Source organism: Mandrillus leucophaeus, unplaced genomic scaffold (assembly GCF_000951045.1).
Source record: "Mandrillus leucophaeus isolate KB7577 unplaced genomic scaffold, Mleu.le_1.0 Scaffold157, whole genome shotgun sequence".
NCBI lineage: Eukaryota > Metazoa > Chordata > Mammalia > Primates > Cercopithecidae > Mandrillus > Mandrillus leucophaeus.
In genome coordinates this window covers 2,962,664-2,978,333 of record NW_012101554.1, presented here as the reverse complement: position 1 = coordinate 2,978,333, position 15,670 = coordinate 2,962,664, and the positions used below count along the sequence as shown (strand labels likewise).

The window sequence follows — 15,670 nt, the reverse complement described above, 5'->3', positions numbered from 1 at the left end:
TTTTGTATTTTTAGTAGAGACAGGGTTTCACCATGTTGGTCAGGCTGGTCTTGAACTCCTGACCTCGTGATCTGCCCGCCTCGGCCTCCCAAAGTGCTGGTACTATAGGCGTGAGCCACCTCGCCCGGCCTCTTCTTTTATTCTCTGAAATATTTATTTTCATGTTTATTTTCATAAACTAAAGATTTTATATTTTTTATAACTTTCTTATAAGTTTAGTTAAACTATAAAAACATTTATGCCTGATGTTTTTTGAAGGAAGAAACTTACTCCTTTATTGTGATTATCATTTGGTCTTTATTTCTACCATCCTATTTTGTGCTTTCATTTACCATCCATTTTCTATGCTGCTTTTATCTTCTCAATTCTTTTTTCCATTTAATGTTTTATCTCTTAAGTTTTCATATTCTTCCATTTTCTTCTATAATCATGATTGTATTCTTTTAGTAATGATACCTTAATTTGTTAACATATATGCTAAGCATTTATTAAATCCAAACTATAAATTTCTCCAACAAAGCCTAAAGTTACTTAGTATTCCTAAAGAAGACAAAGACCTTAGCATGCTTCAACTGTTCCTTGAAGATTCTCTTCTCATTACTCCGTGTTATATTTTTACCTAGAACTTATTTTTAACTTTTTAAAACACATATATAGTTTTTAGTTTTTAAATTACATTCAATAGTTAATTAAATATGTTTACATATTTTTACATTTCTCTCATCTTAAAACAGGGTCCCTAAATTCTTTGATGTGCCCTCTGTTAAGAACTGGGGTCTGTGCACCTCCTTGAGCCATGATAGGCTTGGGACTGCCTTTGACCAATGGAGTATGAGGGAAGTTACACTGTATCTAAGACTGGATCATAAAAGCAAAGTGACTTCACACCAAGCTGGCACATGATCCTGACTTGCAAAATTCATAAGCATAATAAAATGGTTGTCTTAAAGCCATTAAGCCTGGGTAATTTATTACACAGCAACGGCAACAATAACTAGAACTTTGTTGTTTCTTGTATTCTAGACCTCAGCTATGGCTTTATTTTTCTTCTCACTCAGGCTGGAGTTCAATGGCGTAACCTTGGCTCACTGCAACCTCTGCCCGCCTGAGTTCAAGTGATTCTCCTGCCTCAGCCTCCCAAGTAGCTGGGTTTATAGGCACCTGCCACCACACCCAGCTAATTTTTGCATTTTTAGTAGAGACAGGGTTTTGCCATGTTGGCCAGGCTGGTCTCAAACTCCTGACCTCAGGTAATCCACCTCCCAAAGTGCCAGGATTACAGGTGTGAGCCACCGTGCCCAGCCAAAATGCATCCTTTAATAGTTTTTTTTGTTGTTTTTTTAAGTGAAGATCTGTGGGTGCCAAATTCTGTCTTTGTATAACTGAGTATGTCTTTATTTTGCCCTCACTCTTCAATAATAGTTGACAGTTCTTTGTTCTCAACACTTAAAAGATATTACTCCATTGTCTTCTGGCATCTCTTACTACTCATGACAGTCTAATAATTATTCTTGTCTCTCATAGCTTTAAAATTTTTAATCTTAATCCATAGATTTTTTAAAAATATTAATAATGTCATCAATGTGGATTAAACAAATGTTTCTAACTCTATTGTGGCATGCATCTGAGCCCAGAGTATTTGCCTTAATTGTGATAATCAAAAAGGAATGGGCTTTGTAGTCAGGGAGATTTGATTTTCAAACAGAATTCTGACATTTGCTGCATTGATCTTGTGCAAGGAAATTCTCCAAGCTCCCTTCTCACGTCTTTAGAAAAGTATCCATTATTACCTACATTGCAGAGTTAATGCAATAATTCAATGACAGTATGTGCTTCCAAAATATTTCTTATAATAGTCGTCATTATCTTGTCTTTGCTTCATTCTTATCTCCAATCTTAAGCAAATCCTTCAAGTTCTACCTCAGCTTCCTCGTCTGTCATATTGAGGGCAGTAATTCAGACCTCACAGGGTTGTGTGAGAAGTAATTGAGAAAATGTAATGTCTAAAGTATATCCGGCCCTCAATAAATGTTGCTGTGTTGTTATTATTAATTTTCTTTTACCCAAAGAAAGGTAAATGAGGTGGTGGCAGTGTAGCATGTCAGGAAAAACTCCAGCTTTAGCATGGGAATGATTGTGGGTTGAATTCAATCTGCCACTTCTCTGAGTCCACACGCAAGTCCTCTCTTCTCTGGGTTTTTACTTCCACTCCTGACTACAGGGAAAGCAATTCCTGTATCCTAGTGCTTGGTGGGGACCTGAATGACATTGCGAACATTCAGGTCCTGCAATTGAGCAGATTCTGCCTAAAAGGGAGCCAGGCCAGGCCATCTAAGCATAGAGAAGCAGTTGGGAAGGCTTGGTCGTGGCTACTTGTTCTGGGAGCCACTCCCTGACACATGCCCACATGGTCTCCCCGGCCCTGCCCAAGTGAGTGAGCTTTGATGCTAGGTCAGACAACAGGTGTGTAAAAAAGTGAAACCGTGAAAGTGTTGTGCAAGTGTGCCATCAGCTGTGCCCACACCCAGGCTGCTTTTTAAACTGACTTATGCTGGAGTGCTTCCGGGAACTATTATTACCTTCCAGATGTTCGTAACAGTGAACTAAGCAGGCATTTGGTGAAAACCCAGAATGAAAGGGTAAAGGCGCTAGCACCGACTTGAGATCTAGGTACTCTAGGAACTGAAATCAGATCAGTCGACTAAAAAGATGGTGTTTTTTTAAAAACAAAACTTTGATTTGCTCAGTTCCATTAGGACTAAAAGTTTGCCTGATAGCCTACCTTTGCTCACTAATTTTGCTAAAAACACTGCTTGCAGCAAAGAAAGAAAGTCTGGCTACTTTAGTTCACAGCATAGGTTCTTTCAGTGAAAAAGAATTAAGGAGAAGAGAGTGAAAAGGAATTAAGGAGAAGAAAGGAGTCAACTACCTTTGAAAGAGGCTGTTCTGGGAAGAGGTGATAGAGTCCCCTACGGGATCATTGTGATATTCCACACGATCATTGTAATGGTCAGCCTGTTACGCTGACACACAAACCCCGTAGCCATTCACAGCAACAAGGACCATGTGGGAGTTATAAGATATATAGAGCTGGCCCCTGTGGCTGGGGGAGGGGACCAGGGAACAGAGGGCTCTTTTTCCTAATTAGCTGTTTTCATACAGGGAACACATGACCCAAACACAACCACCAACTGGGTCTTTGACATATACAGGCAGAAAGGGGGAGCTGGGCTTTTGTCTGCCGCAAACTCTTTTAACTTGCCTGTCACCCCAAGCTGCAAAACTCAACAATGAGTCAGATGAGCTGGGCCGCCATTTCAGATAGTTTGCTAAATGGACTTGGAGACAGGTATTATTTCAACCCACTCAGGGTTGAAAAATACTGTAAAACTGAGACTGGGTTAATATCTCTTTTTTTCCTTTTCTAAGTGATTTGTGATCATCTTTTTTTGCCATTTGCCTGAGTTTCCAGTATATCTATCCCAAAATAGTGTGTGGTTCAAAAAGAAACACATTTCAAAGAACCATATTTCTTAGTAATAAATTCAACCCATTCATAAAGCCTAATCATTCTCCTGTTCAAACTTTCTTTTTTACATTGACTGTTAGTAAGCACAGATGCATTTCCAAGAATATTGCAAGGGAATTACTTTCCCTGTCTAATGAAAGGCACCTGCTAGCACACGTGGTCAGTTTAAAAATCAGCAAATTGAAGAATAAAGGATAAAGCATGGAGAGGATGCTCACTGTGTGGATGTGGATATGTGTGTATTTGTGTGTCATATTGTTGATTCTCTGACTTGGAAGCAATGAAAAAAATCTCAAATATTTTCCAACAGTTCACTTAAGGGAAAACAGTTCTGCATGAATGATTTCTCCAGAGCTAGAGGTAACATGTGCTAACACTAACTGTGCTGAACTGGAAGTCATCAAAATGCCGTGCCTGATGCCACTGCCCAGGTAGCAGTCAGCGGAGCATTTCCATATACAGCTCAAAGAGAATTTCCATCTGTAGCCATGGTGCAGGCAGGTTCAGAGAAATCTCCAATGCTGAGATTAAAGAAATCCACAACAAAACGCTTCTCCCAGTGGGTAAACACAGTCTTTCATGGACAGGGCTGTTTAGAAAAAATACTGCCTTCTTTGTTTTCCCACATATTTACTTCGTTGTATAGCACAACTGGAAAATGGTGACAAGACCATAAAAAGCTAGATGGAAAAGTGTCAAATTAAACCCACAGCAAAACCCAGAGCTGATTGGCTTAATTGGAGATAATGAGAAACAAAACCACAACCCTTACTTGCAAAGCGAAATAGAGAACTGAAGCAATTACCCAGAAAATTTACCAATGCTCCTTTGCTGAAATGCCTAGAAAATTGAAACCAAAATGTTTTGGGATTTCAAATGTCTGGATAATGCCCAAAAGTCCCATCTCACTTTGCCAGTGATGATCTGGACTCGGTACATATTCCTTTCTTTCTGGTGAAAAGTAGAAAACTGTCCTACAATGTAGCGTAACATTCACCCCGATTCAGTAATCAGCTTGCTGCCCGCAGAGACTATTATCAGTACCTTTGGGCAGAGAGTTCAAGCCGTGTTTTACTAGAAAGCAGCAGATGAAGACTTGAGGTGGGGATGTCTCCTATCTCCTGGAGGTGATGAAGACTTAAAGGGTCAGTGAAACAAAAGGGAAAGTGAATGCAAATGACCTCTTTTAGGGATTAGACTAGAGTACAATTTTAAATAAAACTTAAGGTCATCTGCCCACAGCTAGAGTATGGTCAATCAAGACATTTGCAAGTGTTCAAACTCAGAGGTTTCTTCACATGCTCAGTCTTGGGAAGTGCACAAATACGGGATTCTATGAAATCGTGCTGTGGAAGCAGCAATCACTGAGGACATCTAGGCATGGAGAGCACAGCCACTGCAATTTATTCCTCTTTAAGCTCAGATAATACTATCTGTGGGCAAAACCACTCATTTTCAGATTGATACTCCACCTTTAGCACGTAACGCCATCTCTCTCCCTGAAAGTCCTAACAATGTCATGTCTCCCCAGAACAGATGTGTTTCAGGGTGATGACGTTGCAGAAACAGCAAGTTAGGCTGTGGTAGCCTCAATGCACGGAGCCCAGAGAAAAAGGTGTTTGGAGATGGGGAGGGCTGGGGTGGCTTTACCGAAGCTGGGGGCGCTGTGCAGGGTCATATCCCGGATCACCCTCGTGCCAAAACAGGACCACATCAAGAGGAACTGCTGGGCCACCTTCTTCAAGGACCCTTGTCTCTTGGCAGCCACCTACAAGAAAGTGAATGGCTTTAATAGTGGTCAACTTGACCTTTCATTTATTACTGTCTCTTTGAAAAATAAGGCCAGTTGCAGTGGCTCACGCCTGTAATCCCAGCACTTTGGGAGGCTGAGATGGGCGGATGATCTCTTGAGCCTAGGAGTTTGAGACCAGCCTGGGCAACATGGCAAAACTCCATCTCTACAAAAAATACAAAACTTAGCTGGGAATGGTGGCACACCCCTGTAGTCCCAGCTACTCAGGAGGCTGAGGTGGGAGGATCACATGAGCCTGGGGAGGTCAAGGCTGCAGTGAGCTAACTGCACTCCAGCCTGGGCAACAAAGTGAGACCCTGTCTCAAAAATAAATACATACATACATACATACATACATACATACATACATACATACAGAAAAATGACAGGAAGGCTTATGGTCTTCAAAGTCATTGCTATGGAGCAATGGTTTTTGTTTTGTTTGTAGCAGCAAAAATACTGTAAAAAAATGAAATCTTATGCCAAGACTCAGTGTATACCGCAGATAAAAGAGATGCTGACCTGGTTGAATCAGGGATGGAAGACTCAAGAGTCCTGCCTTGTGCCCCCTTCACCTCCTGGGGCCTCTCCTCAAAACCCTGTTCAGACAGCTCACCATGGGGCTTTGTGTTAGCCAAGTTCACAGTAGGCGGTGGTGGGCTGCAGGACCCAAGGCTGCCCCCTCAGCGCTGGTTTACCAACCTTCACAACACAGCGGTCAACCATGGTATCCAGCCACTCAATGTAGGACTCGATGGGAGACTGTTCCTCCAAGAGGTGGTCAAACTCCTGATACACTGTCAAACAAAGGAGAACCCCACACGCGTCACTGCAGTTGTATTTAACAAGGGCTATGTCTTAAAAGAACAGGGGAACAAAACTTTGAATAAAGTAAAACTTTAAATAAATAAAACTCTAAGGTCTTAGCAGAGCATTCAAGACTTTATAAAACATGCCCCAACTTACCTTTCCAAGATCATCTTCCATGCCTGTGAGCACATTAAACTGTGGCTATCCCATATTACTTGCCATTCCCCCAGCAAGCCCTGCTTTTTTCATAGCCTTAGTCTGTTTTTTCAGGCCATTCCCACTACTTGGTTCCTCATGGCCCAGCTGAAACGGCCCTGGTATGAAATCCCTTTAACCTTCCATGCCCCTTGCCAGCAGAACTGATAACCCCTCCTTTGCACTCACATAGCACTTTAGTATCGGTTTTCTACCTTTATTATATGACTAATGGCACTGGCATAATTGGATGGGCATGTGTGTCTCCCTGCTAGTTCTTCGTCTGGTATCTTTATTAGCTGGTGCATTATCTGTGACATAGTTGTTACCCAACAAATTCTTGCTTGAATTAATGGGTGAGGCATTGCTGCTCTCTTGCTCTCTGCCCAGGGTAGGGCACATTCGATAATTCAAATGTTTCTGGACCACAACTATATCAGGCAGGTAGCTTAAGCAGCCTCTCTGTGTGGCATGTAGTAGGTGCTTAATAGATACTTGTTGAGTAAGTGCAACAGTCTCTTTGCTGCTCATTTACCTCATTGGAGAGATAATCCTACCACTTTACAACCTGTCTTCATCTTAATTCAGATAACTGAATCTGGAAGTGCTTTTTAATCAATGAAGTGCTCTAGAAAATAGAAACATGGCTCTGGTGATCTCTAGTTTGAAGCATCTCTTTTCATCACATTTTTGTGTTTCTGTATGCAGAGATCAATAAATCAAACCACAATTCAAGATCCATACATTTCTTTCATTTTCACTTGAGCAGTTTTTGTTCTCTCATTTTAAAGGACTGGCCACTTTGCTCTATTTTACTTAGTAGATGCTTGCTACAAGAAGTAAGATTCTGAGACCAGAGGGTCATAGCACTAGAATGCTCAAATGTTTGTTGACTGAACGGATGAACAACCCAAGGAGGTAGGTACCATTATTATCCTCCATTTTACAAGTGAAGAAACAGAGACAAAGAAAGATGAGTAATTTTCCAAAGGTTGTTCTTTCACAGCTAGTGAATTGCAGAGACAAGATTCAATCACAGCCTGACTCAAGTGCTTGCCTCCTAACCACTTCACTATGCTAATACTAGACTGTGTACCAAGCAGGTGGTACAGATAGTCTCATTTAATCCTTTCACATTAGCCCCATTTTACAGAAATGAAAACCAAGGTCACAATGCACTGGAGCCAAGATTTGAATCAAGGTCTTTTGGGCATCCCAGCCCCATGCTGTGTAAGAGCTGTGTAAGAGCAAGGTTTGAACCACGGTCTGTTGGGCATCCCAGCCACGGGGATCCCAGTCAATGGAACTTGGACATGGGGCTGGGATGCCCAACAGACCTTGGGCAGTTACAATGATAACTCATTCTAATCAGCTTGCTTAAGTACTAATGTGCACTTTTAAAATCTAAGGTAAGCTGAGCATTGCTGGCCGAGATCTGTATCACAGAGGTGATGGTAACTCCCCCCAAGCAAGAGTTTGCAGATTTGTCAGCTCGCTGTGAGGAAAGAAGAGCGCTGCACACAGTTGTCCCAGCCCTGCTCAAGATGACCTTTGGTCCAACTCCGTGTGTGTTCAGGGACTTCCCAGCTGTCTGCTTGGGAGGTACAGGGTTGACACACATGTGCTGGACTGCCTTGAGGCTTGGTACCCTACCTCAATTCCCCCTTCACAGCACTGCATTACATGGCACTGTTCTCTTTGGTAAGATGCAACACATCTGTAAATACATGTTTGAGGTCTGATTTACCATTAACTGTAAACTCCATGTTGGTAAGGGTTGTGTCCATCTTATTCGCTGCCCTCTGGCCAGCATCTAATACAGTACCTGACTTAGGACAGGCATTCAGTAAGGACTAGCTGGGTTGAACTGAACCACAGCATTTATGTCCCCAGAAGAAGAATGCAGTCACAGCTTTAAAGGGCACCATTCTGCCCTGGACCTAAGGAAACTTGAAGAGAAAGCCACAGAGGTTCTTTCTTGAGAGAGGCAGCAGTGACCTCCACGGTGCTCCAGCAAAGGCTCAGAGCCTGGTCCCTTAAGCAAGCAATGCTGATTGTATTTTTCCCCATGAGTCTGGTTCACATTTTCCTCCCTCATGAAAGGTGCTGAGGCGGGAAGAGAACTGAGTCTAACACTACTAGGAAGATTCGCAGAGCTAAGAACTACGTTCACTCTGGGTTTCTACTCATCTCTTTGGTATTCCATGAACCTTGCTGGACACCTGCTCTGTGCCTGGCCCATTGGGAGTTCCTAGGGACACAATGATCAGAGGTACCCCCAGTGCTATTAGGGTATGCAGGGCCATGCTTTCTGTTGACGTTCCATCCAGGGGACAGGAAAAAGCAGAACAGGAAGCATGATTGTAAACACTTGGAAAGATCCTGGAACCTCTGAAACTCACCCACATTTCCCTTTTTTTTTTTTTTTTTTTTTTTTGTCTCCCCTGCACATGAATACATGAGCAGCATTAAGGCCTGGTGGTGAAGCTGAGACTAGATGTGAGACCAGACTTGGGTTCAGCTCTATTGCTTAGTGGCTGCGTGACCTTGAGTTAGGTTCACCAACTCTCTAAGCCTGAGTTTTCTGATCTGTAAAGTGGGGGTGATAAGAGTGTCTTCCTCCTGGGCTTGATGTGGAGATTCAATGGGACCACGCATGTGTTGGATCTGACACAGGAGCTGGCTTAGAGCAGGCAGTCAATAAGCTGAATTATTATTTTAGTGATGATCTCTAAAATTCTTAACAGGGGAAAAGTGGGCTAGGGGCAGCTGTGAAGGAAGAAGTAACAGCCTGAGTAAGCTTTGGGCTAAGTCAGGAAAGAAGTCCTGGGGAAGGTCCACATGTTCAGACATTTCAACTATTCCATTTGCTTTTGAAAAGGGCTTATTGGGAAAGAGATCTCTTATAGGACCCTCTTAGGGAACTTTATTTGTTTAAAGGCACCTCAAGTTTAAACTGGGTAGCTGAATGAAGGGTTCCCTCAAGACAGCAGTGCAGAAGGCATATACTAAGAAATCTGAAGGAGCTTGGGGCTTTCAGAAAGACCCCTCTTGGTGGGGCAGCCTCTCTGGAGCTCCCCAGGCAATGTCACTTTTGGGATCCTGGGCCTCACCACCCCATTGAGAACATGGGAGTGCATGCTCTTAACGCCTTTCTGAGACCTGATGGGAGGAGTGTCCCCTCACATTTCCTGACCTCATGTTCTCTAATTATGGAGGTAGCCTGTAGACACTGATGGATCCAGGGTCATTGGGCTCAGGGGATGCCCTGGGCAGTCAGCTGGGATGGGTGTCTGAGGAACAGCAGGGATGTGCTAACAATGATGATGTTCTCTGGCCCTCTCATATTGCTTTAGTACTAAGAACAAACATCCTGCCGACATGGGGTTAATATTTGGAGCAGTATACCTGCAGTCTGCATGGTGGAAATCTTTGTTCGCCGGGACATGAACATATATTCACAGAAGTAAAACTGAAAACGCCATCCACCTGCTTCTCAAACATTTAACGTGATTGAAAGGTTCACCTGCCAATAAGTGGACTGACTCATGTGACCCTCAAATGAAAAATAGGCAGCATATCTAGCTGACCCCAGACTGACATACACTGAGATAGGCAATAAGCTTTTGTTCTCATATTTAATGCCACCTCCATGGAACCAGGGCTGGCATTCAGGTCACACATGGGGCCCTTTGCATGACATTGTGTGCTGCCCAATTGCACCAGAACCCTCTTTACCCAGCAGTGCTGACACATGTCCTCTTAAGTCAATTAGCCCTTCCTTCTGGGCCGACTCATTTAAAAGGAACAATGAGGAAGAAGAGATGCTGGGAAGAAGGACAGGGTGGGGATGCCACTTCAGTATTTACTAAGATACTTTTTCTTTCTTTCTTTTAAAAACAGAAACAGGACAACAATCCCTGGTGGGACAGCTTACATTGGATGATGAGTTTCCGATGTTCATCGCGAGAGTCTTCCATGGTGTAAAGGGTTTGCTTGGTGATGCTGTTTAGGTCCACATTCCTCCAGTCTTCCAGCATTTGGAACGTGATGTCTGCGCTGTGGATCACTGTTCGAGATGCCTGTAATCCAATCCAGTCAACTCATTAGCTCATGGGTTGTTAAAACCCCTTCACTGTATTTCCTTTTATGCCTTGTTAATGCATCTGCTTATGGTATTTTGCAAACTACCTTGAAATTCCGAGAAATTCAATTTCAGGAAAGCACCAGAAGACTCCATAACTCAGAAGATGCAGACACTGTTTTCTCCTGTGGCTCTTTCCACACATGTCTTTTTCTCTACAAGCAACTACCAGGGTGGGCTGGGCCAGACCAAACCCTGCTGATTCCAGTCCCTTTGGTCTTGACCCCATGGAACAATGGGATGAAGCCCAGAGATCTGTCAGCTTTCTGAGGTAAGCCTGTGGGATGGGAGCTCTGTGCCGAATAATCCTTGTATCTCTAGTCCCTGAGAAGCTACAGGCCGGGATTTAGAAGTGTTCTTGCTAACCCAGGTCCTAACTTAATCCCAGATATTTCAAAGTGTATATTTTTCATATAAATACATTCTGAAACAGTTTATGCTCTTGTTTTCCATTTTTGCTTTTTTAAATGTAACTATAATGATTAAAACATATATGAATAATTAGGTTGGAGGAAAAGGGAAACTATACCACCATACATCTCAGTAGTTTGTTAGTGGATGGAGGCATGTGTATAGTGTGTGAATAATTTTTTATATTTATATATATATATGTGTGTGTGTATGTATGTGGTTTTTTTTTCCTTTAAAGCTGTGGCTTTTTCATGGAACCCTCATTAGTGAATTTAAATTTACAAGTTGGAACAATACCTGGAACAATATCATCAAGTTGAAACAATATTGAGAAAAGAAAAATATATATCCAGGATCATTTCCTTTACTTGCATGTTTTCACAATGTCTTTTAATAAAATTTAAAAAAAGATTTAAAATACACAAAGACATTGTCAAGTCTCCTAATGCTTGTAAATTCCTAGGCAAAGGTAAATACTGACAACCCCTTGTTGTACCCCGACCATCCAAGCACAAGTAAAATCTGAGTTAAATAATTGGAGAACTCTTTAAAGGTCACGAAGGCGTAGAATATATGAGTGAGGTGAATCTCTAATGATCGGTGTAGAATATATGAGTTAGGTGAGTCTCTAAGGATAATGAAAACAACTGAATAGAAAGGTAAGGTGTCCTGCATTCAAACATAACCTAGTTCAAATCCTGGCCTCGTTGCTGACCAGCTGATTGATTTCGGGCGGGCAAGTAGATTAACCTCAGCCTCCTAATCTATAAAATGGAGATACAATAGTACCTACCTTTTTTGTTTTTTTCTTTCCTGAGCATGTTCCTTCAGAGATGCATTGTGAGCCACTTTATTACAATGAAATGAACTGTTTACCAAAGAGTGAATTCTGTAAGCAAGTGTTTAGAACATGCTATTTTTTTTATTTTTATTTTTTGAGATGGAGTTTCACTCTTGTCACCCAGCCTGGAGTACAGTAGCGCGATCTTGGCTCACTGCAACCTCTGCCTCCCAGGTTCAAGTGATTCTCCTGCCTCAGCCTCCCTAGTAGCTGGGATTATAGGTGCATGCTGTCACACCCAGCTAATTTTTTTATATTTTTAGTAGAAACAGGGTTTCGATACATTGGCCAGGCTGGTCTTGAACTCCTGACCTCAAGTGATCTGCCCACCTAGGCCTCCCAAAGTGCTGGGATTGCTGGCCTGAGCCACCGCGCCCCACCTAGAACATGCTTTTTAATGGTGTCTCTTACCATCGTGTTTAGGGCCTTAGTGCTTACCTCTTAAAGAAGGGCTGCTATTGAGGATTTCTTGAGATAGTGTTTGAAAAACAGAGTGCATAGTGCAGGGAGCTCAATAAAAGTGGCTACTGTTGTTCAGATCGCTTCTCTTTCAGTGACTGTGTTGATACCTCAAGGCCTTTGCACATGGTGTTCTTGCTGGCTGGAACATTCTTCTCCCTCCTTGCCCCAGCAGCCCCACTACGATGTATGCTCCAGCCTAAATGTCACACCCATGGAAAGGCCATCTCTGACCACCTATTTCCATTCTGTTTCTTTCATCACATTTAACACTTTTGTTTTTCTGCTGAGGGCAAGTACTACTAAGCACAGTATTGGGCACACAGTAGGCACCCAAAAGATTTTGTAAAGTGAATGGTTAAGATAGGAATGCCAAGTGTTTACTTGCCTGGTGTATCTGAAAGAGCCTGGACGTGCGAATCTTGGGTCTAAATATTTGAGGTGAATCTTCAGTTGGACGTTGTTTAGTCTGACTTGCTGTGTGTGTGTGTTTAGGAAAGCTCACTGGGATGTTAGCTGGTGTTTCATTCCCAGACTTAACCCTAGTCCTCTGTCTGATCTGGGAATGTGTCTGAAAGTTGTCCAGTAGAGATGGAAAGGGGGCATTTGCTGATTAAATTACATGCTGTGTTTGTGCAGAAGGTGGAGAGGGAACATGTGGGCACCCCCACGCTTGTGCAACACGTGGCTATGGGCATGGGTGTGGACGCTTTTATCTACACGTGCGTTAAAGGGACAAAGTCCTCTTTAAATTGTCTGATCCCCAGAGGGAGGCACCAAAACCACGTCTAGTTCCCTGATACGACCCAAGAGCCACTCTTCTAAGCTGGAAAAAAAGAACCAGAGGGCCAGGCTGGCATAGCATCCGCAGAAATAAGGCAATGTTTCTTTGCTAGGCCAATATTAATTTTCTTCCCTGAATCCCATTAATCTGTCAGGCTCTGCACCGTCACCAGAACAATGCCCAGGTGTAGCCTCTGTAGCAGCCTGCATGAATCTGGAAGAATTTCCCTCTGGTCTCCAAATCAACCCCTGTGCTGTCCATGCCAGGGGCAGGACAGGAGCAGGGAGGTATGTGTGGCTGTTGTGTTATACTTTCTGGTTCCTGGCCTGGGGCCCTCCTTCAGACCACTCTAACTAGAAACCCCTCCCTCCCTTCTTGACCTTGAACCCACCCAGAACCAACAGCACCTTAAAGGAGAGGCTGCAAACGGAAACACAGGAAGGGGGCAGGCAGGTGACATTCAGGAGTGAGGTGGGCCAAGTGTGACAGAGTTGGTGGAATGAGGATGGTGGCCACTGCGGAGAAGTTTGGCCCAACAGCTGACAGCTGCCTGGGGAAACGGGGCTCTGGGAGCAAGTTGTCAGCTCTTGAAGGTTTAGCTGTCATCTCCCAGTTCCAACTGTTAGTGACCATGTGAAAAAATTGTTTTGAACATATTCAAGCCAAACAACAATAACCCCACACATCTGAGGGCCAGATTTGGCCTGTGGCCACTGGTTTGCCACCTCTGCTGTAACGTCATTAATATTTTAATGTAATGTTAATCGGTTGCCTTAACAGACTTAGAGTCCCTTCATTAAAGTGCAAAATTAATAGAAATGTACTTATGTGCCATCAAGCTGTAACTACAGAGTAGGTAGGGGCATGCAGTGGGATCTTCCACTTCTACTTAATACACTTATATTTTTAAATGTTTTTGATAGCAAGCATATGTCACTTTCGTGCTAAAAATAATGTAGATCTGGAAAAAACTAAACAAAATTGGGCAAATATTGAATATATTATGTGACTTTGAACTCCGATGATACAACAAACAAATCATCCTCTTAATCTGTTTGAATCATTTGATTCAACCACTACATACGTTTTGGGCTGGATAATTAAGAGAAACACAGAACTGTGGACCTAGAACATATCTGAAAGGTTAAGGGGCAACTGATATCGGAAATTATTTTGTGTATTAGTTGAAACTATTTAGTTATTGGCTAATGTTTTCATTCCTTATCTGCAGAAATGAATAGAGAGAGTGCCCTGGTAACCTGAAAGATCCTGCAGGAGGTTGTTTTTGCGAATTTGCCCCCTCATTTGCAATGACTCAGCAGTGGTTAAAACACATAGCGCAGGACAGCTACCTGGCAGAGATGATTTAGTGATGTTTGCCGTCTCAGAATTTGGGAGAACCTTCTCGACACTGCAAAGGGAAAAGAATTAGTTTGAAATATTTGCAATCTTTATGATTCTAACTTGGATTTTCCAGGGGCAGATTTCAAAACGTAGGCTGCTTATTTTGCCTACATTTGTCTCACCGCCCAATCCCATTTTATGTACCCACTGGCAAAACCCTGCACTTGGTTCTTTGTTCTCCCATGTGAGCTTCAACAACTATTTCCTAATGGTGACATTCGGGGTACATATTTCAAAGTCATGCACACGATACACTCGCAGGTGTGAGAAATGGTGGCGTCAGTCAACCGTGAGTAAAGGCAATTATTGTCTTCATTTCGCTAATTGCAAGCTCAATCACTTCTCCCCATAAATAATTGCAGGAATCAAGTGGAAGCTTTGAAGAAGTCCCTTTAAAAAGTAGTATGTCTAATAGTAAATCCTGATTGAGCCTCAGCGGTGTGTGGGGCTAGGAGGTGCTTCTGGGATGGAACTGGCTTTGCATTCATAATCTGTCCTTTTTATCAAATGAGCTCCATGACCTATTTGCATGTTTCGATGATGACTGCAGCTAGGAAAAGGTCTTGTTTGCTACACTGACATAATAGGCTGATAATTTGAAGTAGGGTGATCTTATATCTGCGGATTTCAATGCAGACGAGACATGTGCTTGCCCTAGCTCTTCATTCTTACAGAGCTGTTGGAGTGGGGCTTGTTTCCACCCCTTGCACATTCTCAAAATACACTCCCAGGCTGGGCTCCCTGGGAAGAACAGCCTCCGCCCGACACACACAGGTGGAAGGTCCAACAAACCTCCTTGCCGCCGACTTTGAACAGGTTTGTTTTGTCGGCATAATTAAAATGGGTGCGGGGGCATTCTTCTTGGTAATTTCTGAACTGGTCAAGTAATAGTCAGAAATTTCCCTAGGATTATTCTAATTTGTACTCAGAGCTGGCTTGATTTGAAAAAATAAGGTGTGGGGTGGAGGAGTGGGGGTGGGAGGGGGCAGATGGGAGACTTCTAATTTTCCAGGCTGATCAATCGTTAATCCTTCTCCTTAATTACTTTTTCTTTAACTTTGTGATGTGGAATTTAGTGCTCATGAAAAGAAAAGAGCTGAAAGCCATGAAATAAAGCGGGCTTTATCAATAGGTGATGGCCACTGCAGGCAACCTCAAAGCGCGTCTGAAAGGGCTCCCTTTGCCTGTGGAGAAAGGGTAATTTGATCGCCTTCATTTTGCTCACTGGCACTTATTTCGGGCAAGAATAGCAAGCTGTTGTATTCAAATGGGGCTTTAAAAATGTATATTTTAAAACTTTG

The 15,670-nt window shown here is 42.8% G+C and overlaps 1 protein-coding gene across 1 annotated transcript in view; it reads right to left on the bottom strand.

Annotated features, from left to right (window-relative positions):
* The window catches only part of RFX4 (regulatory factor X, 4 (influences HLA class II expression)), a 160,206-nt gene that overhangs the window by 35,173 nt on the left and 109,363 nt on the right, over nucleotides 1-15,670 (bottom strand). Inside the window, exons 9-12 of the mRNA XM_011975596.1 lie at nucleotides 14,318-14,376; nucleotides 10,264-10,408; nucleotides 6,024-6,118; nucleotides 5,180-5,297 (exon numbers count right to left, since the gene is read on the bottom strand). Of these exons, the coding sequence (XP_011830986.1) occupies nucleotides 5,180-5,297; nucleotides 6,024-6,118; nucleotides 10,264-10,408; nucleotides 14,318-14,376 (417 nt within the window). The remainder of the gene's footprint in view (nucleotides 1-5,179; nucleotides 5,298-6,023; nucleotides 6,119-10,263; nucleotides 10,409-14,317; nucleotides 14,377-15,670) is intronic.